General features: G+C 50.5%; 2 protein-coding genes across 2 annotated transcripts; one reads left to right on the top strand and one right to left on the bottom strand.

Moving 5' to 3' along the window:
* Positions 1 to 577: 577 nt before the first annotated feature.
* Positions 578 to 2,146, top strand: CCDC166 (coiled-coil domain containing 166). Its single transcript, XM_040261625.1, has 2 exons — positions 578 to 1,018; positions 1,112 to 2,146. Exons 1-2 carry the CDS (start codon positions 578 to 580, stop codon positions 2,039 to 2,041), a joined length of 1,371 nt encoding a protein of 456 aa, XP_040117559.1. The 3' UTR covers positions 2,042 to 2,146.
* Positions 2,147 to 15,053: 12,907 nt separating this feature from the next.
* ZNF623 (zinc finger protein 623) lies at positions 15,054 to 26,217 on the bottom strand. The gene is made up of 2 exons (XM_040261640.1): positions 26,087 to 26,217; positions 15,054 to 19,168 (listed from the first exon to the last, which is right to left on the bottom strand). The coding sequence occupies exon 2, from the start codon at positions 18,618 to 18,620 to the stop codon at positions 17,595 to 17,597; it is 1,026 nt and encodes a 341-aa protein (XP_040117574.1). The 5' UTR covers positions 18,621 to 19,168; positions 26,087 to 26,217; the 3' UTR covers positions 15,054 to 17,594.
* Between the last annotated feature and the right edge of the window lie 413 nt (positions 26,218 to 26,630).

The raw sequence follows: 26,630 nt of genomic DNA on the forward strand, positions 1-26,630 counted from the left end.
GGCCAAGAACTTGGCGAAACCTCTCCTCATATGGCGGCCACTGGCTGCAGGGGCTGCAAAAGGGTTGTCTGGACGTGGAGAGTGGGGTCTACTCCGGCTGCTGCTGGGTCTGCTAGATTCAGAAGCAAGCCCAGCGTGGTCCTCCGGGGAAAGACCAAGTCCTGCCCGTCTGGACTCCGATCTCTGCAGGGCAGGCACACGGGCCATCACGCACCGACTTCGAGTGAGGGAGCTGGGGGCAATGGAGAAAGCGGGGCGGTGGCGGCGGAGGAGGGGGAGGCGCTGCGCAAGCAACAGGACTGGAGTTGGGGAGGGCGACTAAGTTCTGTTTCCATGGAGACCGTTCCGGCTGACCGACAACACTATTAAAGGTGGAGGAACCCCGACTGACAGCCAAGGTCCGGAAGGAGCCCTCTAGTAAAGGTTGGCGACAATACCCTGACCCCTGATGACCCCAAACTCCTGATTCTGCCTCCCGCAGCTTCGTGACGCTGAGACGCGTCCAACCTCGCCAGAACATTCGGGCTTGGGGTAGGGGCAGGGCTGAGTTAGAGGAGCGGGCTGCGGGCCCCGACTCATGGCACCCAAGAAGAAGCGCGGGCAGGGCGCCGGGCGCCGGGGTGGCGCGGCGGGAGAGGGCGCCGAGCCACCGCTGTCGGAGCGCGCTCAGTACCTGCAGCGCGAGCACAAGCTGCTCTCTGAGGAACTGGACGCCTGTAAGCAGCGCGTCGACCAAGTGCTGCAGGAGAACAACTTCCTGGACAGCGAGGCGCCGCGCCTGCGCGAGGAGAACCGGCTCTACGCGAGCTACGCGAGCACGCGCGCGCAGCGCTGCGCCAACGCCATCGTTAGGCTGGAAGAGCAGAACCGCGTGAACCTTTCTCAGATCCACTGGGAGCGCGCAGAGCTGGCGTCGATCTACCGCGGGCGTGAGGACGGGGTGCGCGCGCAGCTGCTGGAGATGGAGGCGCGCGCGGCGCAGATGGCGCAGCAGGTGCAGGAGCTGCAGCCCTACAAGGCCAGTGCACGCGCGCCCGCGGGCGGGCCGGGCGGGGGCGGGGCGAGGTGGGTGCGTGCCGCGAACCGGCGCTGACCCGCGCCCCGGCCGCAGGAGCTGCAGCTGGAGCAGCTGGCCCGGATCCGGGCGCTGGAGCGCGAGCTGCTGCATATGCGTGTGGAGCACACGCAGCTGCTCCACCGCGTGAAGCGGCGCTTCCTGGAGGACAAGGCAGCGTTTGAGCGCGAGGCGCGCCAGCGCGTGCAGTCGTTGGCGCGGCGCGCGGAGCGGGAGGCGGCGCGCGCGCTCTTGGCGCACACCCAGGCCATCAGAGTGGACAATGGTCGCCTGCGGCAGGAGCTGCTGCGGCTGCTCCGCCGGGCCCAGGTGCTGCAGGACACACGGCGCCAGTTGCTGGAGCAGCGCGAGCAGCTGCGGCGCGAGCATGAGGACACGCGGGACCTGGCGCGCGTGCACGGCTGGCTGCGCCGAGGTCCTGAGGGCCCGCCGCTTTGGGAACCATCACCGGCTGCTTCTGACCCCGAGTCTTTTCCCTCCAAGACCCCGTCGAGCGCGACCTTCCGGGTCCCATCAGTCTCAGCCTCCCAGAACCCGTCTCAGGTCTTATGCCGCGCGGATTCTTGGACCCCGTCCCTGCCCTCGAAGGTCTCAGTTCCCAGGGTCCCGTCACTGGTCCCATCGCGTGTTGGCTCCAGGGTCCTGTCTCTGGCCCCTTCGAAGGCCAGTTTACGAGTCCCATCCCACGACCCATCGCACGTGGGCTCTAGGGTCCAGTCCTTGTCCGTGTCGCGCCCTGGCTTCCGAGTCCCATCCCTGATCCCGTACGGCCCGGGCTCCGGGGTCGCGTCCTTGACACCGTCCCGACCAGACTCTCGATTCTCTTCGTGGTCCTCACTTCGTACCGCCTCACAGAACACCATCCTCTCTGGGAAGCTCGTCCCCAGGTCGGGCTCTTATCCTCTCCCAGTCGAAGGAGACGGCGACCGTGACGCTGCAGATGAAGCCGCCTCCTGGAGAGCATGAACCTACCTCCAGGAAGGCTAGTGAGGCCAGAAGGTGGCGGGGAAAGGGGCTGTCCAGGAGGCGGGTTTGGTGAGTGGATTATGAATAAAGGCGTGACTCCCTCCACCACTCTCTGCTCTGACACCGCCTGCTTGGCTCTCCAGCGTTTCTGGCCAGCGCAGGGGCCACTCATTATGGCTTCCAGTTTCCAACCTGCAAGGCTGGTCGTTCTCTGCCTTGTGTCTCTAGCGGGACTCCACAGCTGGTTGCACTGGCAGGGGCAGAGGGAGACGACCACGCCACCGTCCTGCCCATAGGGCTGATAGTCTGATGGCAGACATGGACATCGTGGGCGTGGACAGGTAGTATGAGAGCAGGAAGGGAGTCTGGCAGGCCGGGGAGACGCTGGTGGAGGGTCTCAGGCCCTTAGGAGCCATCGGAGGGGCTGGGCTTTGTTCCAGCGCCAAAGGGAGTCACGGGAGTTTTTATGTTTAACCTACTGAGTTTTTTGTTTCTTGCCCTGCTGGGCGGCTTTTGGAATCTCAGTTCTCCGACCAGGGATTCAGCATTGAACCTGGGCCCCAGCAGCGCCGTCCTAACCACTGGGGAATTCCGGGGATAATTTTTAATTTTGATTTCGCTGTCAGACCCAGTGCGTGGAGGCCAGTTAGTACGGTGTCCATCACGTGTGGTTTGCGTTCCTCGAGGCTGTATCAGGGAGGTAAGCGTGGGGGAGACCAGGCCCTACGCACCCTCAGCGCTGGCCGAAGGGGTAGGGATTTCAAGCCAAGCGCAGAGCGAGGTTTCACGGGACCGGCGAGGTGGCCTCAGCGAGAGCAGCCAGAGGGCTCCTGGGTGTGGAGACCCCGAGGGGCTCTCGGGTTTCCACAGGCGGCTGTGTCATCGTGTCCAGCGGACCTGAGCCCTTTGGAGAAAGGAGTTCAGACCGCAGCTTTCAAACTGGGCCCCACCCCCGCACCCCGACGTCGCCGTTGGAAATTTAGTTAAATATTCTGGTTCTAGGTTGAAAATCCTCAGAGGTGCCTGGCAGCAGCAAACACAAATTCTCTGGGAAAAGTTTGTTTGAAATCTAGGACAGTCAAGTTCTCAGAACTGATTTCAATTTTAAAGGGGCTCTTTATAGATTTGGGAAAGGAAGTAGAACAAATTGAGTCCGTGGCAACTGGTGCCAGATATAAAGTTGCTCCCAGAGAGAGACCTGTCAGAAGGTCGGAGTAGCAAAGTGAAGGGTTCTGATTGGCCAAAAACGCAACAATTTCAGCATCAAAAACGATGTACTGAATCGAAACACATCAAATACATGAACTTAAAATACAATAATCTAGCATTCTAAAAATTGCTAAATTGCGAATTCCCTGATGGTCCAGTGGTTAGGACTGGGCTATCACTGCAGGGAACCTGGATTCAATCCCTGGACTGGGGACTAGGATCCCACAAGCTGTGTGAAGGGGCCAAGTGAATAAATAATAAAATTTGGTAAACAAAGAATCACACATCCAGTCTGCCTTTCCCATAGGACCTGAATGTCAGGATAAACAAATTGTTGGTGAAGGAAAATTACATACAGCACTCCACCTAATATAGGTGTAGAAAAAATAATCATGATGGTTGCTAAAGTCTATGGGTGGAATTTGATGAGGATAATAAGTGAGTCTAGCTGATCCCAGAATCCATGAATTTACTTTACTAAGAGTGAGCTATGAAGTGCCTTCTGGTGTGAAACAGTAGCATCTACACCAAGCAACCTATACAGCATTAGAAACAACATTCATGTAATCCAGCTTCTAGTTGTAACTACCAGGATACAAAATACAGGGGACAGAGGAATGTGTTAAAAGGCAGAGCAGGGATGCAGTCATTCAAATCCTCTATAGGACAACTCTTTTTTGCCAAAAATGAATAGCAAAGAATTTTTTTAAAGTATAGGGGGGAAATTGTTAAAAAGGAACAGAGACTCAGAGCTTCTCTGGTGGCTCAGTGGTAAAGAACCTGCTTGCCAATGCAAGAGATGAAGGAGACACAGGTTCGATTCCTGGGTTGGAAGATCCCCTAAAGAAGGAAATGCAACCCACTCCAGTATTCTTGCCTGAGAAATCCCATGGACAGAGGAGCCTGGCAGGTTACAGTCCATAGGGTAGCAAAGAGTCAGGCACAACTTTGTGACTAAACAACAACAGAGACTTAAGACACATTTCCGTTAAATGGGACTTGTGGACCTTGCTCAAGCCTTTGCTTTAATTTGTGGTGTTAAATCAATAGAGTGTTTTGGCAACCAGGAAGCTAATGGACAGCAGCATACTCCACAATCCTCTTCCCAACACTGACACTTCGCTACCCTCCTGCCTGAACACCTTGGGTCCTCAGGACCTCTAGCCCACTAGTTTCCGTGAAGTAGCTCCCTGAGAGACGGCTCTGAGTAGGCATTGTCAATTTCTTGTGTAGTTCTGTCTCTGTTATTTTATGTGTGTTGAAGCAATTATGAGTTGCATACGCGTGTAGAACTACTGGCTGTTCTCTGTGCATTGGCTCTGTCATCAGTCTGCAGTGTTCACTGCTGCCCACAGCCTGACAGTAATATGGGGGCTCCAGCTTTTGCGGGGGGAGTTGTCTTGCACCCCCTTCCTACCAGCGTCAGTTTTATATTTTAGATGTGTCCCTAGAATCAGTATATATGGTTCTTGTATCTTATTATTTTTAATATTTACTTATTTATCTGTTTCTGACTGCATCAGGCCTTAGTTATGGTGCGTGGGCTCAGTTGCCTCTCAGCATGTGGGATCTCAACTTCCCAAGCAGGGATTGAACCCACATCCCTCTCATTCTTGTATTTTAAAGTATGGTCTGACAGTCTCAGTCTTTTAAGTTCAGAGTATATTTTATATTGGTTTCTTTGCAGTGTTAATAGAAGTATTCTTTTTTATCAGTTAATTTTATACTTTCTGTATTTCTCCCTTTGTGTTTCAGCTGAACCCTCCTCCAATTTCATTTGTTTCTCTGTTTGTGTGACAGTCACACTCTTCTCATTTAGTGGTCACCTGAGAAGTGTTAATGCACATTTGAACTCATAATTCATGGAGATATCTTGACTGTCCTCCCAACCCTTGGAATGTTTTAGATTTCCGTCACACCTTCCTGACTTAGAACCTGCTGATAACAGGATTTTAGTTCTCCCTCCTCAGTGACTTATGCCTGCTCCACAATGGAAGGGAATTTAGGAGTGGGGTGGGTGCCAGCATCATTAAGGAAACCACTGGGTGTCCTGTGTCCCCTCTGCCATACAAAAGACTCAGACGTTCCAGAGAGCAAGCCACAGGCTACCACCAAATGGTGGCCAAGACGATCCATTTATGGCTGAAAGCCAACAGCTTAGCCAGATACCTGACTGGATGATTGGGGATCAGACCCCACTGTGATGCCTCCCCAGGAGATGGGACCAGGACAGACAGCCCACACCCCCACAGCACTGCACACATGGATATTCTTTGGTATTTCCCCCCAAATCAGATTCTTCCATCAGGGCTTCATTATCCTTCACCAAGTTTTGAGAATAAGCCACAAGCTCCCCAAAGCATCACTATGAACAAAGCTAGTGGAGGTGATGGAATTCCAGTGGAGCTATTTCAAATCCTGAAAGATGATGCTGTGAAAGTGCTGCACTCAATTTGCCAGCAAATTTGGAAAACTCAGTAGTGGCCACAGGACTGGAAAAGGTCAGTTTTCATTCCAATCCCAAAGAAAGGCCATGCCAAAGAATGCCCAAACTACTGCACAATTGCACTCATTCACACACTAGTAAAGTAATGCTCAGAATTCTCCAAGCCAGGCTTCAGCAATAGGTGAACCATGAACTTCCTGATGTTCAAGCTACTTTTAGAAAAGGCAGAGGAACCAGAGATCAAATTGCCAACATCCTCTGGATCATGGAAAAAGCAAGAGAGTTCCAGAAAAACATCTATTTCTTCTTTATTGACTATGCCAAAACCTTTTACTGTGTGGATCACAATGCACTTTTAGATCAGCCCTGGGTTTTCTTTGGAAGGAATGATACTAAAGCCAAAACTCCAGTACTTTGGCCACCTCACGTGAAGAGTTGACTCATTGGAAAAGACTCTGATGCTGGGAGGGATTGGGGGCAGGAGGAGAAGGGGACAACAGAGGATGAAATTGCTGGATGGCATCACTGACTCGATGGACACAAGTCTGAGTGAAGTCCGGGAGTTGGTGATGGATAGGGAGGCCTGGCGTGCTGCGATTCATGGGGCCACAAAGAGTCGGACTCGACTGAGCGACTGAACTGAACTGAACTCCCCCCAAACCATGCAGACCTGGTCTGCTCAGATCCAGCTTCTGCCACCAGATCTGTTCAGAATCACCCTCCTCAAGATCCCAAAGTCTCTGGCAACAGTGAGTCCTTGTGTCTTTCCCAGGTGAAGCAGGGAGCCCTGTTTCAGATATCCATTGAGCTATTCCTGATGATGCAGGAGAGGACAGTTTCCAAGACATCTTAAGAAAAAGGCCAGCAGGACGAAGATGCCTAGTTCCCCACATGTGGATGAAAGAATGAGGTCACACTACAGATCCTACAGATGTGAAGAGTAGTGTTACTTCTGCTCTGACCAACTCTGTGCCAACAAGTTCAGCAACTCAGATGAAATGGACAAATTCCCTTTTAAACATAATTTTATGAAACCGACAAAAGAAACCTTGTCACAGGAAAAACACTGGACTGAGCTGATTCACTGATGAACTCTATCAAACCCTCAAGGAAGAATATACCAGTTTTAGAAGCCTGTAGGAGAACAAGGGAAAGCAAACCCTTTCCAGCTTGTGTTATGAAGCCAGCAAAGCCTTGACCTGATAAAGACATCACAAGAAACATACAAAAATACTTTTTCACAAGCAGACACAGAAGTCTTTAACAAAACATTAGGAAGCCCAGTACAGCCATTTACTAAAAAAAACTCTGTATCACGTCCAAGTGAAGTTATCCCATGAACACAAGGTTGGTTTTATCTCCAGTCCCTGGAGTGAGGGAATCCAGCGCTGGAAGGGTTCAAGAAATTCCAGGCTGATGAACACATGGTGATTCAGGAGAGCAGAGTGTTTGGAGAGACCATGGAAGCTCTCGGCCATTTCTCCATACTTTCCCTATGTGTCTTCCATCAGGCTATTCTGATCCTTATCCTTTGATCATAAACCATGATCCAGTGAGTTAAGTGTTTCTCTGAGTTCTGTGAACCACTCTAGCAAACTAATCAAACCCACAGCCTCTGCTGTGGTAACCTCCAGATCTATAGCCAGTCGGAAGGACAAGTGACAACCTGGACTTAAGTTTGGCATCTCAAGTGTGGGGAGAGAGGCAGCCTTCTAGGACTGAGCCCTTAACCTGTGGTATCTGACATCATCTCCAGGTAGAGTGTGTCACAATTCAGTTAGTTGCTTGGTGGTGTGGGAAAAAACACACATTTGACATAGGAATATATTTAACAAATCATCTACTCCCCAAACTACAAACTTTAAGATGGAAACAAATGGAGTGATGTCCGCTGCTTATGGGTATTATCAATTCTCCCTAAACTGATCTAGAAATTCAACACCACTCCAAGTAAAACTACAGCAGGGTTTTTTTTTTTTTTTTTTTTTTGGTTTTGTTTTGTAGAAATCAACAGAATGAAAATAAAATTTACATGGAAAAGCAAACGACATTGAATAACCTGTCTTGAAGAACAAAGTTGGAAGACTTACACTCTCCTTGATTCTAAGACTACAGTAATTAAGACAGTGTAGTACTGGCACAGACATAAATATATAGATCAATGAAACAGCAGAGTGCAGAAATAGACTCACCCATACAACTAGGTGGGTTTGTTTGTTTGTTTTTGGTAGTGCCAGGCAGTTTGCAGGAATTTAGTTCTCTGACCAAGGAATGAACCCAGATCTTCAGCAGTGAAACAGTGGAAGCTTAACCTAACCACCTGACTGCCAGGGAATCCCCCAGTTAAGCGTGTTTTATGACAAGGGCATTAATGTAATTCGTACCATACCCCCAAATAATTCAAGATCGATGTTGGACCAAAATGTGAAAGATGAAACTATAATGCTTCTAGAAGAAAAAAACCTGAAGAATCTTTTCCTAACCTTCAGAAAGATCCCATGGTTTTACAGGAAAGACAGGTCCTTTTGTGGCAGCTAAACTTCAGAAAGATTCTCCCTGCGCAGGACGGGATAAGGGAAGACAGGGAGACGGCCATTGGCCACTGAGATGGTCGAGTGGAGGGATGAACGGGGGCCCGGGCAGAGACGTGGAGAGTGGAAACGGAGAAGGCAAAACTCAAGGCGATTCCTGAGTTAGAGCGCCAGTCATCTCGGCCGATGGGCTAGGCAGGAGCACGCGGCTCCCACCTGCGAAGGAGTCCTGAGCAAGGGTATTTTTTGGTATTAAACAGGCAGAGGGGCACAGCAGCTCCCACCGGGGCGGTCCAGGTTGAATTCACAGAAGTGGAGGCTGCCCCAAACACAGACGCGGCTGCCCAGGGAGCGTGGCTGGAAGCGGAAACAGGCTCAGGCCTGATGAGGGTGGGGCCAACGCCCGGAGGAGCGTCAGGCCGGCAGCTGCACCTTAACCTAATGGCTAGTAACCGCAGGTAAACCCACCTGGGAACTCCACAAGCTAGGCCAGACGGGAGCGGCCATGATGCACACACCCCAGCGGAAGTGCTTGTCCCGCCGCCGGAAGTGGCGCTTCCGCCCCGCCTAGGAGTTTGTCTTGGTGGCGGTGTTGTCTGGAGCCGGCCTGATCCTTTCCACTTTCCCCGGCTGTGGGAATAATGGAAACACGGCACGTCAAAATCTGCGGAATGCAGCTAGAGCGATGTTTAGACGGATAGTCCTGGGTTTAAATATTTACATCAGAAAAGAAAGGTGTAAAACTAATTACCTAAAATTCCACGCCTTTTTTTTTTTTTAATGTTTATTTTTGGCTGGAGCAGCCGTGAAGAGATACCACAAGTCTAAGGTAAGAGAAACCCAAGTAAGACGGTAGGTGTTGCAAGAGGGCATCAGAGGACAGACACACTGAAACCATAATCACAGAAAACTAGTCAATTTAATCACACTATGACCACAGCCTTGTCTAACTCAATGAAACTAAGCCATGCCGTGTGGGGCCATCCAAGATGGGCGGTCATGGTGGAGAGGTCTGACAGAATGTGGTCCACTGGAGAAGGGAATGGCAAACCACTTCAGTATTCTTGCCTTGAGAACCCCATGAACAGTATGAAAAGGCAAAATGATGGCAAAATAATAGGATACTGAAAGAGGAACTCCCCAGGTCAGTAGGTGCCCAATATGCTACTGGAGATCAGTGGAGAAATAACTCCAGAAAGAATGAAGCGATGGAACCAAAGCAAAAACAACATGCAGCTGTGGATGTGACTGGTGATAGAACCAAGCTCCGATGCTGTAAAGAGAAATATTGCATAGGAACCTTAATGTTAGGTCCATGAATCGAGGCAAATTGGAAGTGGTCAAACGAGATAGCAAGAGTGAACATCGACATTCTAGGAATCAGTGAACTAAAATGGACTGGAATGGGTGAATTTAACTCAGATGACCATTATATCTACTACTTCGGGCAGGAATCCCTCAGAAGAAATGGAGTAGCCATCATGGTTAACAAGAGAGTCCGAAATGCAGTACTTGGATGCAATCTCAAAAACAACAGAATGATCTCTGTTCGTTTCCAAGGCAAACCATTCAGTATCACAGTACTCCAAGTCTATGCCCCAACCAGTAATGCTGAAGAAGCTGAAGTTGAACGGTTCTATGAAGACCTACAAGACCTTTTAGAACTAACACCCCAAAAAGATGTCCCTTTCATTATAGGGGACAGTAATGCAAAAGTAGGAAGTGAAGAAGTACCTGGAGTAACAGGCAAACTTGGCCTTGGACTACGGAATGAAGCAGGGCAAAGGCTAATAGAGTTTTGCCAAGAGAATGCACTGATCATAGCAAACTCCCTCTTCCAACACAAGACTCTACATATGGACATCACCAGATGGTCAATACCAAAATCAGATTGATTATATTCTTTGCAGCCAAAGACAGAGAAGCTCTATACAGTCAGCAAAAACAAGACCAGGAGCTGACTGTGGCTCAGATCATGAGCTCCTTATTGCCAAATTCAGACTTAAATTGAAGAAAGTAGGGAAAACCACTAGACCATTCAGGTATGACCTAAATCAAATCCCTTATGATTATACAGTGGAAATGAGAAATAGATTTAAGGGCCTAGATCTGATAGATAGAGTGCCTGATGAACTATGGACTGAGGTTTGTGATATTGTACAGGAGACAGGGATCAAGACCATCCCCATGGAAAAGAAATGCAAAAAAGCAAACTGGCTGTCTGGGGAGGCCTTACAAATAGCTGTGAAAAGAAGAGAAGTGAAAAGCAAAGGAGAAAAGGAAAGATAAGCATCTGAATGCAGAGTTCCAAAGAATAGCAAGAAGAGATAAGGAAGCCTTCCTCAGCGATCAGTGCAAAGAAATAAAGGAAAACAACAGAATGGGAAAGACTAGAGATCTCTTCAAGAAAATTAGAGATACCAAGGGAATATTTCATGCAAAGATGGGATCGATAAAGGACAGAAATGGTATGGACCTAATAGAAGCAGAAGATATTAAGAGGTGGCAAGAATACACAGAAGGACTGTACAAAAAGAGCTTCACAACCCAGATAATCACGATGGTGTGATCACTCACCTAGAGCCAGACATCCTAGAATGTGAAGTCAAGGGGGGCTTAGAAGGCATCACTACGAACAAAGCTAGTGGAGGTGATGGAATTCCAGTGGAGCTATTTCAAATCCCAAAAGATGATGCTGTGAAAGTGCTGCACTCAATTTGCCAGCAAATTTGGAAAACTCAGCAGTGGCCACAGGACTGGAAAAGGTCCGTTTTCATACCAATCCCAAAGAAAGGCCATGCCAAAGAATGCTCAAACTACCGCACAATTGCATTCATCTCACACGCTAGTAAAGTAATGCTCAAAAGTCTCCAAGCCAGGCTTCAGCAATACGTGAACCGTGAACTTCCTGATGTTCAAGCTGGTTTCAGAAAAGGCAAAGGAACCAGAGATCAAATTGCCAACATCCTCTGGATCATGGGAAAAGCAAGAGAGTTCCAGAAAAACATCTATTTCTGCTTTATTGACTATACCAAAGCGTTTGACTGTGTGGATCACAATAAACTGTGGAAAATTCTGAAAGAGATGGGAATACCAGACCACCTGACCTGCCTCTTGAGAAACCTACATGCAGGTCAGGAAGCAACAGTTAGAACTGGACATGGAACAACAGACTAGTTCCAAATAGGAAAAGGAGTACGTCAAGGCTGTATATTGTCACCCTGCTTATTTAACTTATACGCAGAGTACATCATGAGAAATGCTGGGCTGGAAGGAGCACAAGCTGGAATCAAGCTTGCCAGGAGAAATATCAATAACCTCAGATATGCAGATGACACCACCCTTATGGCAGAAAGTGAAGAGGAACTAAAAAGCCTCTTGATGAAAGTGAAAGAGGAGAGTGAAAAAGTTGGCTTAAAGTGCAACATTCAGAAAACGAAGGTCATGGCATCCAGTCCCATCACTTCATGGGAAATAGATGGGGAAATGGTGGAAACAGTGTCAGATATTTTGGGGGGCTCCAGAATCACTGCAGATGTTGATCGCAGCCATGAAATTAAAAGACGCTTACTCCTTGGAAGAAAAGTTACGACCAACCTAGATAGCATGTTGAAAAACAGAGACATTACTTTGCCAACAAAGGTCTGTCTAGTCAAAGCTATGGTTTTTCCAGTGGTCGTGTATGGATATGAGAGTTGGAGTATAAAGAAAGCTGAGCACCGAAGAATTGATGCTTTTGAACTGTGGTGTTGGAGAAAACTCTTGAGAGTCCCTTGGACTACAAGGAGATCCAACTAGTCCATTCTAAAGATCAGCCCTGGGTGTTCTTTGGAAGGAATGATGCTAAAGCTGAAAGTCCGGTACTTTGGCCACCTCATGCAGAGTTGACTCATTGGAAAAGACTCTGATGCTTGGGGGGCGGGGGGTTGTGGGTTGGGAGCAGGAAGGAAAGGGGACGACAGAGGATGAGATGGCTGGATGGCATCACCGATTCGATGGACGTGAGTTTGGGTGAACTCCGGGAGATGGTGATGGACAGGGAGGCCTGGTGTGCTGCAGTTCATGGGGTGACAAAGAGTCAGACACGACTGAGCAACTGAACTGAACTGAACTGAACTGAGTCTTCCTTGCAGGGAGGCTTTCTGTATTTGAGGAGAGTTGGGGGCTACCCTCAAGCTGTGAGCAGGCTTCTCATTGCCATGGCTTCTCCTGGTGCAAAGCACAGGCTCTAGGGTACAGCCGGCTTCTGTAGTTATGGGCTCCAGGTCTCCAGAGCCAGGCTCAGCTGCCTCATAGCATGTGGGATCTTCTTAAGACCAAGGACTGAGTCCATGTCTCCTGCATTGGCAGATGAATTCTCAACCACTGGGCCACCAGAGAAACCCCCCAAATCCTTCACTTCAGTTGCTTGGTCGTGTCTGACTCTGCGACTCCATGGACGCCAGGCTTCCCTGTCCGTCACCAACTCCCAGAGCTTGCTCAAACTCATGTCTGTCAAGTCAGTGATGCCATCCAAGCATGTCATCCTCTGCCATCCCCTTCTCCTGCCTTCAATCTTTCCCAGCATCAAGGTATTTTTAAATGGTTAATTCCTTGCATCAAGTGGCCAAAGTATTGGAGCTTCAGCATCAGTCCTTCCAATGAATATTCAGGACTGATTTCCTTTACCATTGATTGGTTGGATCTCCTTGCTGTCCATGGGACTCTCAAGAGCCTTCTCCAACACCATAGTTCAGAAGCATCAATTGTTTGTGCTCAGCTTTTTTTATGGTCCAACTCTCACATCCATACATGACGACTGGAAAACTCACAGGTTTGATTAGGTGCACCTTTGTCAGCAAAAGTAACAGCTCCACTTTTTTTATACACTGTCCAGGTTGGTCATAGCTTTTCTTCCAAGGAGCAAGTGTCTTTTAATTTCATGGCTGCAGTCACCATCTGCCGTGATTTTGGAGCCCCCCAAAACAAAGTCTGTCATTGTTTCCATTGTTTCCGCATCTATTTGCCATGAACTGTTGGGACCAGATGCCATGATCTTCCTTTCCTGAATCTTGAGTTTTAAGCCAACTTTTTCACTCTCCTCTTTCACTTTCATCAAGAGGCTTTTTAGTTCCTTTTCACTTTCTGCCATAAGGGTGGTGTCATCTGCATATCTGACGTTATTAATATTCCTACCGGCAATCTTGTTCCCAGCTTGTGCTTCATCCAGCCCAGCATTTTGGATGATGTACTCTGCATAGAAGTTAAATAAGCAGGGTGACAAGAAACAGCTTGGATGTACTCCTTCCTCAACTTGGAACCAGTCCATGTCTGGTTCTAACAGCTGCTTCTTGACCTGCATACAAATTTCTCAGAAGGCACGTAAGGTGGTCTGGTATTCCCATCTCTTGAAGAATTTTCCACACTTTGTTGTGATCCACACAGTCAAAGGCTTTAGTATAGTAAATAAAGCAGTAGATATTTTTCTGGAACTTTCTTGTTTTTTCAATAATCCAACAATCATGGCAATTTGATGTTTCTCTGCCTTTTCTATATCCAGCTTGAACATGTTGAAGGTCTCTTTTCACGTACTGTTGAAGCCTGGCTTGGAGAATTTTGAGCATTACTTTGCTAGTGTGTGAGATGAGTGCAGTTGTGCAGTAGTTTGAACATTCTTTGACACTGCTTTTCTTTCGCATTGGAATGAAAACTGACCTTTTCCAGTCCTGTGGCTACTGCTGAGTTTTCCAAATTTGCTGGCATATTGAGTACAGCACTTTCACAGCATCATCTTTTAGGATATGAAATAGTTCAGCTGGAATTCCATCACCTCCACTAGCTTTTTTCATAGTGATTCTTCTTAAGGCCCACTTGACTTCACATTCCAGGATGTCTGGCTCTAGGTGAGTGATCACACCATTGTGGTTATCTGGTTTTTAAGGTCTTTTTTGTATAGTTCTTCTGTGTATTCTTGCCACCTCTTATTAGTATGTTCTGCTTCTGTTAGGTCCATACTGGTTGTCCTGTATTGTGTCCATCTTTGCATGAAACGTCCCCTTGGAATCTGATTTTCCTGAAGAGATCTCTAGTTTTTCCCAGTCTGTTGTTTTCCTCTATTTGTTTGCTCTGATCACATAGGAAGACTTATATCCTCTTGCTGTTCTTTGGAACTCTGCATTCAGATGGATATATCTTTCCTTTTCTCCTGTGCCTTTCACTTCTCTTCCTTTCTGTTATTTGTAAGGCCTCTTCAACCATTTTGCTTTTTTTTTTTTTTTTTTTTTGCCAAAATCCTTTCAAGTAGATAAGACAAACCACCCAACTTTAAAATGGGCAAAAGATGACATAGATTCTCCATATCATCATTCAGTGTACATATGCGTGCTCAGTCATGTTAGACTCTTTGCAACCCCCTTGCTTGACTCTTCTGTCCATGGGATTCTCTCAGCAAGAGTAATGGAGTGGGTTGCTATTTCCTTCTCCAGGGATCTTCCGCCTGTTCCCAGGGATTGAACCCAGGGATGTCTCCAGTGGTTCCTGCACTGGCAAGCAGATTCACTACTGCTGAGCCACCTGGGGAGTCCCATCATTCAGTAGGCAAATACAAATTAGAAGCATAAAGAGACACCGATCTATGCCACTGGAGTGGATTAGATTTTAGAAGTGTCACCATACTACATGTTGGTAAGGATGTGGACCATTTGAACCCTGACAGTGGCAAGAGAGGCCATAACCATGATGAAGAACTTTTGGGCAATTTCTTATAAAATTAAGACTCATGTATCTTATAATCCAGCAGTTAAGTTCCTAGACACTTACACAAGTGAAATAAAGAGGCAAGTCCAAATACTTTTACACAAATGCTAACTTTTATTCATAACAGCCAAAACTGGAAACCCAAATTTCTACCAGCAGATGAATGAATAATAAATGATGTTCACCTTCACCCATACAATGGAACACTACTCACAAACAGCTCTGGAAACACAGAGCTACTTGGTTTAGTCTTTAAAACATGGCAAAGTGGAAGAAGTCAGACACACAGGATTACGTGCCAAATGAATCCATTTATGTGAAGTCCTGCAACAGGCAGAATGAATGCATACTAACAAAGTGTTTACTTGGGCCTGAAGTGGGACCTGGGAAAGGGCAAAAGGGAACATTTTGTAGGTGACAGAAGTGTTGTTTTTCTTGTGATGATGGTTACACATGCATATGGATTTGCCAAAATTCTGTACACTTAAAATGGGTGTGTTACTATATGGCAACTGGACCTCAACCAAAGTTGGTTAAAATGGTCTGGTAATATGTTTCTATACCATTTGAAACATCTGTTATGGGTGAGTTTTCCAACAATGGAGTACTATATGCTCTTTACCCACTCAAGGCTTCTAGAGTTGCTGGAATTTAAGAACTCAAGATATGCCCTCATGGGCAGTACATTCTGACAGCATTTCAAAACTGGTTCATATTCAAATAAAAGAAATTCAGATGCAACAACTAACAGTTCTGCTAGACAGTTATCCACTGTGTGATATAACTCACCTGCTTTAGATCAGAGAGAGATCCTCCAGGCCTCCTGTTTCTCCAGAGTCTCTCCCAGACCACCCTCTTCTCTAGGTGACAAGTGTCTACTTGTCCAGTTCACTGTCACCTCCTCCATGAAGCCACCTTACATTTCCACACCAAAGTAACTGCCTCCTGACCTACACCCCTGCACAATTGGAAACATACTTCAACTCCAACACTGAACTCAGCCTGCCATGACCTTTCTGCCTGCCCCATCAGACTATGGATGACTTCAGGACAGATGGTGTCTTATTCACCTTGGTTTCCAAGTATTTAGCACTGGTCCTTTTGAACAATACATTTTCAGATCAGTGACAAAGTGAGCTGGAGAACAGAGAGAGGGGGAAGAAGTTGGGCTCAATCATGGAATTATTAAGACAGAAGAAAGTCATGAAGTGTATCAGGACTGTGTGTCCTCAGTGAATTAGAGATATACAGAACACTAGGTGAAGATGAGGGGAAGGCAATGACACTCCACTCCAGTACTCTTGCCTGGAAAATCCCATGGATGGAGGAGCCTGGTAGGCTGCAGTCCATGGGGTTGCAAAGAGTCGGACACGCCTGAGCGACTTCACTTTCACTTTTCACTTTCATGCACTGGAGAAGGAAATGGCAACCCACTCCAGTGTTCTTGCCTTGAGAATCCCAGGGACGGGGGAGCCTGGTGGGCTGCCGCCTATGGGGTTGCACAGAGTTGGACACGACTGAAGCGACGCAGCAGCAGCAGCAGCAGCAGCAGCAGGTGAAGATGAGCGCCGCCCTGCAGCCCCCCAAGCGAGTGGACAGTCATTCACAGACAAACTCTGAAGGCAAAACATACAAGAGGCCAGTCTCACTCTGGCTACTGCCTGCAAGTGTTGAATGCATTATGAACAGAGATGTCAGCAGGGCGAAGAGGAGGAATTTCCAGTAGACCAGCAGACTACACTGCCACAAAACAAAAAAGCAATGACAAAAAAATTTTTTATATGTTTTAAATAACAGTGTAGAGAGGACAAAGCAAGAGAGGTGCCAAGTGCACACTTGGCTGTGCTTTTTATTGCCCTGCTTCAGATACCAGGGACACACAAATCATGAGATACACTCACGGTCCTTAACAGTGAGAGAGCACACACAACAATCAGAGCAAGCACAGTAATGAGGCAAATGGCCACCAAGTATCAGAAGCAGCAGAGGGGTAGCAACACGCAGCTTGGGATGGGTCTTGACTCGTGATGGGTCATCAGGCAGATGAGAGGGGGCACTTGGGCCTCAGCTGGGAGGCAGGAGCGCCCGGATGAGGGGGCACGTCCAGTGCTACCTCTGCAACCTGGAGTGAACTGGGGCAGATGAGGCTCCAGGAAGCCTTTGGATGCAAGGCGGGGAGTCCGGAATTTCTCCTAAGGACCACAGGAAAACCAAGTTGTGGTTTTAGGTAAGAAAGTTATCTTTCTCTAGCTTGCCTTTCTGACAGATCAAAAATGTCTGAGGAACACTCTTTTAAAAGTTATAAAATTAGATACATAACTCTGCTTTAAAAGGGAATAACTCAAGGGTGAATTGTTATTGTGCAGTGGAATAGACTCTTCTTCTCCTGAGGCCAAGCTCCTCCCCCCCACACCCACAGCTCCCCCATAACTGGTCCAGATCCATGTCAGCTTCCAACTGTGTGGCTCTCCTGCATGTTCTCCCAGCGGAGGACAGCAGGCCCCACTGTGGCCAAGTGAGAGGTGGCAGCTCCGCCCATCCATGACAATGGAAAATGCTGACTCCTCCAAAACCTCATGAGTCAGGGCCCTTGCCACTTGTTTCCAGCATCACTATGTGAGCCAGAGGATAATTAGAAGTCTGTATGCCCCTCCAGGCCTCCACACATCTCCCCCAAGTGTACGGCTGTCTGACTCAAGGGAAGGCCCTCCTGGGGAGCCTCCTGACTGCTTTTAAAGTCTGGGGGTGGGGTGAACTCTTTCCCATACTGACTACACTCGTAGAGTTTCTCCTCAGTGTGGATCTTCTGGTGCTGAAGGAAGTTTGACCTCTGAATGAAGCCTTTCCCACAATAACTGCACACATAGGGTTTCTCTCCAGTGTGAATAATCTGGTGCAGGAGTAGCTTGGAGCTCTGAATAAAGGCTTTCCCGCAGTCCTTGCACTCGAAGGGCCTGTCCCCAGAGTGGATCTTCTGGTGCTCGGTGAGGTGTGCTTTCTGGAGAAAGGCTTTCCCACACTCCTTGCACTCGTACACCCTCTCCCCAGTGTGGATCTTCTGGTGTCGAATAAGGTAGGAACTCAGGAAGAAGGCCTTCCCGCACTCGTTGCACTCGTAGAGCTTCTCCCCGGTGTGGATCCTCTGGTGTTGCGTGAAGTTGGACGTCTGGCTGAAGCGCTTCCCACACTCATTGCAGACGTATGGCCGCTCCCCAGTGTGGATGCGCTGGTGCTGGATGAGCTTTGAGCTCCGGATGAAGGCCTTGCCACACTCGTTGCACTCGAAGGGCCGCTCCCCAGTGTGGATCCTCTGGTGCTCAATGAGGTCTGAGCGGTGGCGGAAGGCCTTGCCACAGTCCTGGCACTCGTACTGCCTCACCTCTGTGTGGACCTGGAAGTGCCGGATGAGGCTGGAGCTCCGGATGAAGGCCTTGCCGCACTCATTGCACTCATACGGCCGCTCCCCTGTGTGAATCCTCTGGTGCCGGATGAGCAATGAGCTCTGGCTGAAGCCCTTCCCGCACTCCTTGCACTCAAAGGGCCTCTCGCGGGTGTGGACCCGCTGGTGGCGGATCAGGTCTGAGCTGTGACAGAATGCCTTCCCACACTGAGCACACTTGAAGGGCCTTTCTCCCGTGTGTGCTTTCTGATGCTCCATGAGATCCGTGTAGAGAACGAAGTCCTTGCCACACGCGTTACACACATACAGCCTCTCCCCACCATGAGCATGGTGATGTTCCACCAGGTGGGAGCTCTGGCTGAAGCCCTTCCCACACTCATCACACCTGTGACCTTTCTCCCCAGCATGAGAAGCCTGATGTCTGGCCAGGCCAGGGTTGAACGGGAAGCTGCCACAGTCCTTGTGCTGGGGGGCCTCCCCCTCGATCAACTCTCTCTGAAGCAGAAGGAGGTCTGGGCTCAGGAGAGGGCTCCCCTCAGACTTACTCCCCGCCTGTGCTCCCTCTGCCGTTTGGATCTTCCAGTGGGTGACTGTCACCTGCTGGAAACCCCCTTCCTGCGAGGTGCAGCTCCGCAGGCTCTGTGCATCCAGGTTTCCTAAAAGCCTCCCGAGTCTGGGGTCAGGCCCCCCCCCCAGACGTGGGGGCTGTGAGCTCCATCACTGGGAGGGTTTCAGACACTGCCTTCTGCAGATTCCCACGCCCAGAAACCCAGGCTCCGAGTCCCCTTCTGGTCACCAATCAGCATCTGAAATAAAGCAGAATAAGATCATCTTTCCCCTTCATTACGAGATGGCAATCTGCTGGAGCAGATGAGGTGAACTGTGCACCTGGAGCAGCACTCAGCTCAGCGCTTGGCTCAGCCCGCTGGCCTCTCCACTGATGTAGGGGGCTCCACCACCACCAGTTTCAGGGGACAGATGAGCTGATGGGCAGGGATGGGTCTGGATTCCACTTAAAAGTCAAGACACGTTTCCTAAGAAACACAGGAAGACTGCTCCGACCCCGACTCAGCCACCTTCTGCCCAGCTGAGACGCTGGATGGGTGAGACTCACACGAGCTCTGGCCTGTTAACCCCGCTCCCCTGCCCTCTCCTTCCTCCACCACGTGTGCCCTCTAGCCCTCCCCTCGGGGCAAAGCTCAACCTGCTTCCTGATGGGTGTCTCTGTTCCTGCCGCCAGAGCTCTCATGTTTATAATCACCTGCCCGACGGGCCCTGGGGGCTGCCAGCAGCTCCCATACCTGGCTAACTCTCCCGTGAGACCATCTCCTGGCTTCTCCTCTCAAGAGTCCAACAGCACTCCCCACCCCAGGGATGATGGCCTTGTGGCTTCTTCCAATGAGAAAACAGAAGCCATGAGATGAGGACACCCACTTTCTCCCACATTTACCATGCTACCAGTGTTGGTGCCCACACCACACCCGCCCTCTGTACTGGGTTAAATGTCCTCCATGGAATCAGAGGTAAACACGTCCACCTGTGCACCCTGCACCCGCCCAGCAGCAGAGTCTTGGGTGGGAATGGTCACCACAGCACCATGCAGTCACCAGAACATCCACCAGCAGAAGAGAGGGCCAACTGAGGTGTCCTCCAGCAAGGAGGACAGCCCTGCACCAGAGCACAGGTGGACCTTCTGGGGTGACACCGAGTCCAAGAGCTCAGTGTGTGATCCTACTTCCGTGGAGGTCAGACCCAGACAAAGCTGGCCACGGTGGGAAGTTCTCGTCACGGATGGTCTTTAGGAAAATGGTGCTTGTGAGTGCAGGGGGGCCATGGTGCACAGGTGTGTCTGCCATGGAAAAACCTATGCTTAGGGAACCTCGCACCATTTCTGGGATGTGCCTTCAGCTCTGGAATCCTTGCCCCAGCAGAAAATTTCTCCTTCAGCAATTTGCTGAGGGGACGCCCTCTCTACTGCCAGCCCTCTGCCACTACAACCCATGTGCCACCTCACAGGGCAGCAGGTCAGAGACCAGCCTGGCCTGAGTGACCCCCTGCAAAGGGTTGCACACAGTGTCAACCAGGCTCAGGAAAGCTTTAGAAGCTTGGGAAAACTTTGTCTCCACTTCACTCAGGTTGTTGGCAGAACGTGGTTCCCTGTGGTCATGGAATGGCCCCTTGGGAGCACTGGCACCTTCCAGGCAGGAGCAGCTCAGACGCCCTCTCCTTCTCCTCTGCAACCAGCTGCACAAACCCTGCTTTCCAAGGGTTCCTGATGAGCCCCGCCTTTTGTCAAATGACCGAAAAGAGCCCTCCGTCGTGTCAGGAGGAGTGCAGAACCCTGTCTGTCATACCCCAGCAGGATCCTGGCCCATGACAGAGCCCAGAGTGCCCCAGTCTCCATGTGGGGCAACTCTGAAGAGTCGTCCAGCCCCCTGCTGCCCCATCCCACCTTGCTCACAGGTGCTCCCCCAAGTGCTCCCTCCTCAGCTGAGCCCAGTTCCCAGGAGTTCCCCCCAAGATGACCCTACAGGACTTCTCTCCCCAAATCTGCACCATTGGGAAGCAGTCCAACTGCTGTGCAGCCTCACAGAGATGCCCCCAAATCCCCGAGGGCAAGGATGTGCCCCTGAGGACAGAGCCAGTGGTGGGGAGCTGCTGGGGGCAGGAGGGCTCCCCAGGTTCCTCCCAACAGGCTGCTTTCCTTCTCGAGTGACAGCTCGCATCTAGGGCACAGTCTCCCTGGACTCCTCTGTCCACCTTTCTAACCATACCATTCCCATCACCCAGAGGACACCCTCTAAGAGGAACTGTCTATTATAATTCTGCAGTTTTCAATTTCACTTCAATGGAATCATATGGTTGTTTTGTGTCTGCTTTTTATTCAATAGGCACCCACTTTTTTATAGAGCTAGAATTCACACATCATAAAATCCACCATTTTAAAGCACACATTTCAGTGCTTCTTAGCATATTACTAAGGTTGTAGAACCTTCCACACTAATTTGAGCAACGTCAAGACACGCCCCCCCCCCCCCGGCCCCGCCAGGTGTCTGCTGACACTGAGCACCACACCGGGAGGCCACCTGTGTTGCATGGACCTCAGCGCAGGCAGCCTTCACTGCGTGAACACAACGCCGTGTCCTTTCCACAATTCTGCCCTTCACCCCAAGGGGCTGGCAGCTCAGAGCTGGGCACAGTCCTGTGCCTGTCTTCTGGCCAACAGAGGTCCTCGTTCCCACTGAGCCTTGGGACTCCTTCGTTTCAGTGGCTACAGCTCAGGCCACCCTTGGAGACTCCTGGGAACTGCTGACGCTGTGGACCAGTGACTGCCTGTGCTCAGGGCTCCTCCCCTTCTTGAGTGGACGCATTCACGTGGTCATCTGCTCTTGCTGGGGGACGAGGCAGCATCTGGGGAGGCCGGAACCTGTTGAGTTTAGACTGTGGCTGTGTGGACACACACTGGTGCAGAGAGAAAGCCACAGGCCAGGGATCCTGGCTCCAGCTGGAGGCAGCAACTGAGCATGGCCTAGCATGGGGGCCAGAGGACCAGCTGGTCAGCTACGGCAGACATGAGGCTGCCCAGTGTCCCTGCTTCGAGTGACAGAAATCCCTCCAGAAATTTCAGTGGACACAGAGCCAGCAGTGAACCATCACATTTCCTGAAGTCCCCTGATGTCAGGGGTGACCTGTGACTGATTCCAGCATGCCACCCTCTTGCCCAATCCCTGGGACATGCACAAGGCCACACTGCAGGCTCCTGGGGGGCAGGACCCTCCCTCTGCCTCTGAGATGGGATACCAGAAACCAAGTTTCCTCTTGGGAACACTCGTTTTGAATCTCGGTTACAGCAAGAGGAACCCATGCTTAGATAATGCTGTTAGACAACCTGACTATTCAGATGCAACACTCCCTGTGATGATGAAGACAGTGAGCCAATAGCTGACAGTAAGAGTGAGAAGCTGCAAGTCTACGCGAGGCGTTTCTCTCCATGTGAGGTTTGCAACACAGCTTCCTGGAGCAGTGGCCCTCTTGGGCGCCCTGTGACACAGCATTTCTGACCACTGCCCGGTGACATTCACTCACACTGTTCTTCTGAGTTAAAGGCCCACTAACTTGATTTAAATCTTTTTCCTGCTTACAGAAATTACTTTAGTTATTTTTAAGGCATAAGGGTAAACTATGCTAGTTGAGAAAAACTTTGGCTAAAAATAAAATTATTCTTAACTCCAGTACTCAGATTACACATTGACGTTTTCCTCTAGTGTTTTTTTCTGCACCAATGTATTATGAAATGAGGACCACACTCCTCAGTCTCATATCCTATTTTACTTCACTTTTATACTGTCCATTCTGAGCAATTACAGACATAAGACCCACACTGTAAGAACACTTCAAGTGGTAAACAAAAATGAGGATAATCCCCAACAATCCCAGAGACCAATGCAAGCTGTTCAGTTTATACACATTCATCCAGGCTTTGGCTTAAACAAAAATGACACATTTACTTCCATGCATGCCATCTGTAGGTATAAACACGGGGTCACATTTACCTGTCCATCTGTACACCCTCCCCTGACTTCTAACACGTCCCTGCATCCTTCAAGTTCATTCATATGGGGCCCTGGCGCTCTGAGGCCCCACTACGCTTCAGATGCCGGAGGTGCCCCTGGTGTCGTGAGGAACGACATTCCCTGAAGTACTCAGCCCGCCTCCCTTCCCCAGACTAGGGGAAGGAGTTAGCCAAATGAAAGGTCTGGGAGAATAACTAGGCACATAGCACCCAGCCTTGTCCACTGGGGCACAGGTCCTGCTGCTCTGGGCCAGGAGTGCAGTGCTGCGGAGAGGCTGCAGCGATCCAGAGCCTCCTGTGGGCAGGCAGGACACAGCCTAACACGCACTTGGCCTAGAGGTCCAGCATCAGTCCAACCAAGGCTTGGACAAGTAGCAAGCTGAACTTTTCGCTCTTCATGGCCTCACTGGTGCAGATTTGGGAGGGCAGGAGGGGTGCTACTGATGAGTGACCCTCAACCCCAAACAGGCACTGCTGAACTGGCCTGCACAGTCTCAGGCACAGCTCCAAACCTTGCGAGGCAGCCATGACCTCGATTATTTACTCTATATTACAGAGGCTGAGAAAGTCAATTACCCAAGGCTGCTAAGCCAGTCAGTGGCAGAGCTTAGGTCCAGAGTCAGGCCTGTCTGCCTCCAGAGTCCATTCTCAAAGATGTTTTTCCCTCCCCAAGTGTGATGTTGCTGTTACAGGGTATTTTGCTTAGAGCAGCTGGGATTGGTATTCTACAAGTAAGCTTATATTTTAAATCTTATTATTTTCTAATCCAAAAACAGGGAGTATATTCGGTTTTTTGTTTTGGAGGTGATATTTCCTGATTTTTTGTTGTTGTTGTTTAAAAGGACTGTTATACCACCTGAAAACAGGCTTGTGTCTATTTATAAGAATATAGCTTTAAAATGTGTGCCTTTGGGACTTCCCTGGTGGTCCAGTGGATAAGACTCCAAGCTCCCAGTGCAAGGAGTCCAGGGTTTGATCCCTGGTCCAGGGAACTAGATCCCACATGCCACAACTAAGAGTTTACGTGCTGAAACTAAAGATCCTATGTGCCACAACTAGGACTTGGCACAGCCAAATAAATAAACATTTAAAATAAATACCTAAATAAAATGTGTGCCTTTTCGTGATTTTCATAATTTTAATTTTTCAGGAAGTTTTTAAAATTAAATATACCCTGCTTTGAATAAACATTTATCTGAATATCAGCAATCTTTCAGTTTCTCCTAATGCCTTTTTTCCCCTGTGAATTCAAATAAAGTTAAATTGATACTTTTTCATTTAAAGAAACCTGAATGAAGCAAACGAAGTAAAAATATATCAGACTGCTGGTTCCATAATGTCTGGGGCTAACATGGCCCTCCCTTCTGTTAGAACTTGCCAGACAAAATATAACACGATATTGTTGATACTGAGATGGGGAGAGCCTCAGAGCTGGGAGTGAAGCCTATAAGCCGCCAGAGTGGCTCTGAGACGGGAGGGGGCAGTGCCCACTGCAGGGGCGGGAAGCTGTTTGCACACGCGCACTAGTAAAGGGGTGTTATAAGCCTTGGGCTCGTAAGTTACCAGCGTGGCTGTCTGCCGCTTACAGTCCAAAGAAAGGAAGCAGGTAGGTGTGCAGACTCCACCCTTGGGAGCAGCAGGAAAAGGATAGTAAAAGGGCACCCAAGGAAGACACGGACTAGAGCTGCAGGAGAATCTGCACCCCCGCGCGGCCCCACGGCCGCCAGTCTCACCAACCTGCACTCGTGCCACCACAGACACGGCGGGGACCAAGTGCCCGGCACGTGCTTTTCTTATTTCCTGTGTTCGCCACACAATCATCCATGAGGTTCGGGGAGGTGACTGGCTTACAGCTGAGCCAGCTGCTAACTGCGGTCTCCTTCCCCCACCACCCCACAGCCATCTGAGTTTTGCTCCCAGGGCTCTGCCCAGATGTCAATGGTCTTCGCCTTTCCTGAGCAGTTCAGTGTCCTTTCACCGGTTATATTCCACAACCCGAGGCAGCACTAGACGTGCCCGACAGCTCCCTGAACTGCTTCAAGGCCCTGCCCTATTATGGGTCAGCTGCTTCTCTGAGAACCTCTTCCATTAACAGCTTGTGAACGCGGTCTGGGCTTTCTCAGCTCCGCCGTGCAAGCCTTACCATCCCTAAGGCCTTTGCAGGAGAAATCCATCCCCATCTCTCCAGGAGACACTGGAGCTAGGAAGTTAGGCTTGTGAAAAGACATAGCAACCTCGCCCCGCCCCGCTTCTCTGGTATCTTCCAAATGAGTGATGCTGTAGCTACTGGTATTATTAAGATACCGTTATTGTTACATCTAACGAAAGTCCCACCTCCGTGGACAGGACCAAGTCCTGTCATTCACTGGGACTGGAGCTCAGGGGAAAGACGTGCTCCAGAGAGGGCACTGCGGCCTGATTAAGAGCATGAGCTCTATAGACAAACTGCCCGAGTTCAAACGGGCCTCCAGCTAACACTCCCGGGAACACAGAGAGGCATGCTACTCAGGCCCTGAGGCTCCCATGACTACGATGCAGCCACTGCATGAGGGGTAAGACGTCCAAGGCACCAGCAGAGACGGCCTCCAGGACTGATACGACTCGAGAAAAGGACGGCGCCGCCCATCATTTGGAGGGGATTCTCTTCTTCACCTCTACCCGGCCAGGGCAGCGGTGCCGGCTCTGCACCTCCTCCAGCACAAGCAGGCTCGAGGCGCCGGTTACTCTCCCAGCATCATCTGGAGAGCTCCCTCGGGCTCCAGGGAAAGGCTGGCTGGCTTGCAACAAAAGAACAGCACTACCCGCACGGTGCCCCTCACCTACCCCCAGGCCACCCCAGAGCAGGCAGTGGGCTTGAGAGCCGGGACACAGAAGCTGAAGCTGGGGGCTCTACGCCTGGGGTGTGTGGCCCCTGGAGCCAGGGAAAGGAATCAAGAGAGTGGGATTTACCCACACGTTCCCTGGGGAGAGAAGCTGCGGGACCCGGGCCGGACTGCAGTCCGGCGGGGGCGGCCGTGACGGCTGCTGGGAGCCGGGCTCAGCGAGCCCGAGGCTCCAGGACCCCCGTGCGGGGCCGGCCGCGCTCAGCCCGCCCGTCCACCCGACCGGAGGACCCTGCTGACCCGCTCGGGGCCCGGAACGCGCCACTCACCCGGCGCCCAACGGCGAGAGGACGCCGGCGCTCCGCAAGCGGACTGCCAGGCGCCCGCCCCGCAGACCAGCCGACAAAGCCTGCACAGGAGCCCGCACTCCGCGGCCGGAAATCGGCCCGAGGGCCCGCCCGGAGAGCTTCCGGTGCCGCTCTAGGCGTTCCGGGGCCGGCCGGCTTCTCTGTGGTGCACATTTCCGGCCGGGTGCAGCTGGCAGGGACCTGAGTCGAGGGCCAGGCGAGACTTCACCTCCCGCGTCTCCGTAGCCCTGAGCGCCGCCTGTCCCCCAAGAGTTAACTGGCTTCCAGTTAGCTGTAAATCCCGACGTTAAAAACGTCGGCAGGCGGAGCTCCCTGCTCCCATCGCCCCGGGGCCCCAGAGCTTGCGCCCGCCCTCCACCTTCGGGCTTGGTCGGAGCGCCGCCCCCTCTGAGAGGCAAGGTCTGGCGTGGCGCGGCCGCCGGGGGCTTTCTCCTGCTTCCCGCAGCGGGCAGCGATTCCCGAGACTTCCCGCGTCCTCCCTTCCCTCTTCAGCCACGAGGAGTGC

The sequence above is a fragment of the Oryx dammah genome, unplaced genomic scaffold, assembly GCF_014754425.2.
Source record: "Oryx dammah isolate SB20612 unplaced genomic scaffold, SCBI_Odam_1.1 HiC_scaffold_19, whole genome shotgun sequence".
In the NCBI taxonomy this organism is placed as follows: Eukaryota; Metazoa; Chordata; class Mammalia; order Artiodactyla; family Bovidae; genus Oryx; species Oryx dammah.